A 3440-nucleotide genomic window follows, 5' to 3' on the forward strand; every position below is an offset into this window, starting at 1 on the left:
TAGAGAAAAGTGTATTCATATTGGAGGGAAAACGGAGTCACGATGGATCGACATTTCACCTTTATTAGTTCGAAAAACCCAGTTTTAGTGTATTAAGTAGATAAGTAGATAAGTAGATTAAGTAGATAGATAGATTAAGAGCCCGTTTGGGAAACTCTAGAAGTAGCTTTTTTTAACTTTTGACTTATAAAAAGTAGTAATATTAATGTCGGGTGCAATTTTCAAAACCAAATTGCAACTTTTTAAGAAGCTATTTTGGAGCTTACAGAGAAGTTAAAAAAATGACTTCTCTCATAATACTTCTACTTTTCATTACATTTTTTTAAAATAAGCACTTTTAGAGTTAAAAATACAAACACAAAATAATTTATTTATAAATTACTTTTAACAGAGTCATTTATTGTTTAAGTTATTTTATCAAAAGAAGCTTAATTAAGTTAGTTACTCAAACTGAGCCTAAATGTATCTATAATTAAAATATGTATTTTATTTATTTAAAAAAACCCAATGAATGGGGCATGAGAAATTGAGAATGATGAATCTGCCAAGTGGTCCTTTCTCTTTCTTTCTCCAACGCAACGCTTTCTTCTTACCGATAATCTCGGGTCCTTCAGTTGTCTCTCTCTCACTCCCTCCACTCTCACAACACCTTCAGATTCGTTTTAATTTCAGGTCTCTTTCTCTCACTCTTTTCCTTTTTCAATCCAAATTTCAAGTTAGTTTCTTACCCACTTGTTTCTGCAATTGCTGCTTGATTAATCGGTTCTGATTTCGATTTTTCATTGATGGTGTCCTCAATTTTGGATTTTGTTTTCTGGGTTTGTGAATGGCTGGTTTGAACATGTCTGAACTGCAGTCAAAGTCGATTCTTTGTCCCGCTTTAATTAACTTTATGAGTTTGATGGGGTCACTGTGGTTGTTCAAGATTGCATTTTGACAATGTTTCTGCATACCCATTTGAGTGATTTGACTTGCACTTTGTGAAGTTAACTGAGCTAGTAGATGAGTGTGTGGGAAACTGGGAATCATGGTTTTGGATTCCAAGGTTATACTTTACATGGTTTTTGAGCAATGTTGAAATTCACATTAGGTTCAATTCTGAATTTCGGATATTAAGCTGTTTTCAATTGAATTGTTTTCCATTATTTTTGAGGTCTTATTTTGTTGCATTGCGAGGATCTTATTGAACTGTTTTGCATTCTGTGAATTTGGTGGATCAAGGTAGATTGTTCTAGTTTTGTTGAGTTTAGATTTTTTTTTTTATTATTCCTAGTACTTCAGTTGAATTGGATTAGTTATAACTGACCTTTTCTCCTTTGTATTGTATACGTTAATCTAATACCAAATGAGCATTTAAATTTCTGTTTGTTTTATTTGCATTTGTCAGTATCCACTAGTTGCTTCTGGTCTAACGATTATAGATTTTTATTTTGTTATTTGATATCTTTTATTAAGGTTTAGGGTGTGATCAGCAAAATAATATTTTTAATTCCAATGTTTGTATATTTATTCTCATTTATTTTCCTGTTTGAACAGGAGTAGGAATTGATGTGAATTGTCTTCTGGCGAGGCGTTGGTTCCTTGATTTTTATGGGTGGCAAAAATAGATTATTGGTGAAATAGGCTACACAAGACAGCAGGTTTCCGGGGTTAGTAAAATGGATAATACAAGGTGTTGGTTTAATAGGTTCAAGTCAAAAGATAAAGTGCCGTCTACAAAACATAAGGATACTATGAGCACCGGAAAAGAAGGGTCAAGACCTCCAACAAACGAAGAAGCACCTTCCAGTGCAACCAAACAGAAGGTTGCAGCTGCGAAACAGTTCATAGAAAACCATTATAAAAAGCAGATGAAGGATCTGCAGGAGAGGAAGGAACGGTATGTGGACTTTTTAGTTTGAGTAATTTTGATTGTAAGATATGATATTATTGATAAGTTTTGACAATTGAACCAATTTGAAGTAGTTATTTTAACAATCTTATATTGTCACAGCTCATTGCTTGAGAAATATAAATGTGTTGAGATTCTTTAATAACACCCTTGATGATGCTAGATATGTATGGAATCAACTTCTGCAATTTGAAATCTTGATAAGGCCTAAAACGTTGTGTGCATTTGAAAAAAATTTATTTATCATGAAAAAAATTCCTTATAAAGTGAGCAAAATCAAACACATTCATTATTCTTTGCAGACGGAATATGCTTGAAAAGAAATTGGCTGATGCTGAAGTCTCCGAGGAAGAGCAGAACAACCTGCTTAAGTATTTTGAGAAAAAGGAGAGGGAATACATGCGCCTTCAGAGGCATAAGATGGGGGCTGATGATTTTGAACCCCTGACTATGATAGGGAAGGGTGCATTTGGAGAGGTATAGTTATCTTCATTTAACTCAAATGACTCGAATGATTTTTTATGTTAGTATCATAATTCTTGGTGATCACATTAATATTCCTCTGGTAAATAAAATGGATTCAATGATGCGTATTGTGGAGACTAGAGATGTTGCTTGAATCCAAAATCTAATCTGATTATTTTCTTTGAGGTTTCAAGACGTAGTTCTAACTTCCATATTTTTTAGTTTGTTCAGAAAATGATCTTTTACAACTTTTTTTTTTAATTATTATTTACAGGTCAGGATCTGCCGTGAGAAAGCAACTGGTCATGTATATGCTATGAAGAAACTCAAGAAATCAGAGATGCTTCGCAGAGGGCAGGTATTGGAAATATCAGGACTTGCTTACCTCAATGAAGTGAATATTGTGTTATCCTTATTTTGCTTATTTCTTTTTAATACTTTTTAAGGTTGAACATGTTAAAGCCGAGAGGAACTTACTTGCAGAAGTTGACAGCAATTGCATTGTAAAGCTTTATTATTCCTTTCAAGATGAAGAGTACTTATATCTCATCATGGAGTATCTACCTGGTGGTGATATGATGACGCTGCTCATGCGGAAGGATATACTGACAGAAGACGAGGCAAGGTTCTATGTAGGAGAGACTGTCCTTGCTATCGAGTCTATTCATAAACATAATTATATTCATCGGTAAGCTCAAACTGTAAATAATAGCATTATGCAATGGGATTTAAACTAATCTTACAGTATTCTTTCTTGATTCTGCATGAATAACTATTTAGTAGTCTGATTCTAAAAATGCATTCCAGGGATATCAAGCCCGACAATTTGCTGCTGGATAGAAATGGTCACATGAAATTATCAGATTTTGGATTATGTAAACCACTAGACTGCAGTAATCTTCAGGAAACGGATTTCTCTATGGGAAATAACAGAAGTGGTGCCCTTCGGAGTGATGGACGTCCTGTGGCTCCTAAAAGAACTCAACAAGAGCAACTGCAGCATTGGCAGAAAAATAGGCGAACGCTTGTAAGTCACCCAGTATACTCGGAGAGACATGAATATTTTGTTGCATATGAACTTGCA

At 34.1% G+C, this 3440-nt stretch overlaps 1 protein-coding gene across 1 annotated transcript in view; it reads left to right on the forward strand.

The window, feature by feature from the left end:
- Nucleotides 484-3440, forward strand: part of LOC107618271 (serine/threonine-protein kinase tricorner) — a 7702-nt gene continuing 4745 nt past the window's right edge. The window contains exons 1-6 of the mRNA XM_016320284.2: nt 484-672; nt 1537-1879; nt 2194-2368; nt 2631-2714; nt 2803-3044; nt 3164-3383. Coding sequence (XP_016175770.1) covers nt 1659-1879; nt 2194-2368; nt 2631-2714; nt 2803-3044; nt 3164-3383 — 942 coding nt within the window. The 5' untranslated portion in view covers nt 484-672; nt 1537-1658. The remainder of the gene's footprint in view (nt 673-1536; nt 1880-2193; nt 2369-2630; nt 2715-2802; nt 3045-3163; nt 3384-3440) is intronic.

The sequence above is a fragment of the Arachis ipaensis genome, chromosome B09 (genome assembly GCF_000816755.2).
Source record: "Arachis ipaensis cultivar K30076 chromosome B09, Araip1.1, whole genome shotgun sequence".
NCBI lineage: Eukaryota > Viridiplantae > Streptophyta > Magnoliopsida > Fabales > Fabaceae > Arachis > Arachis ipaensis.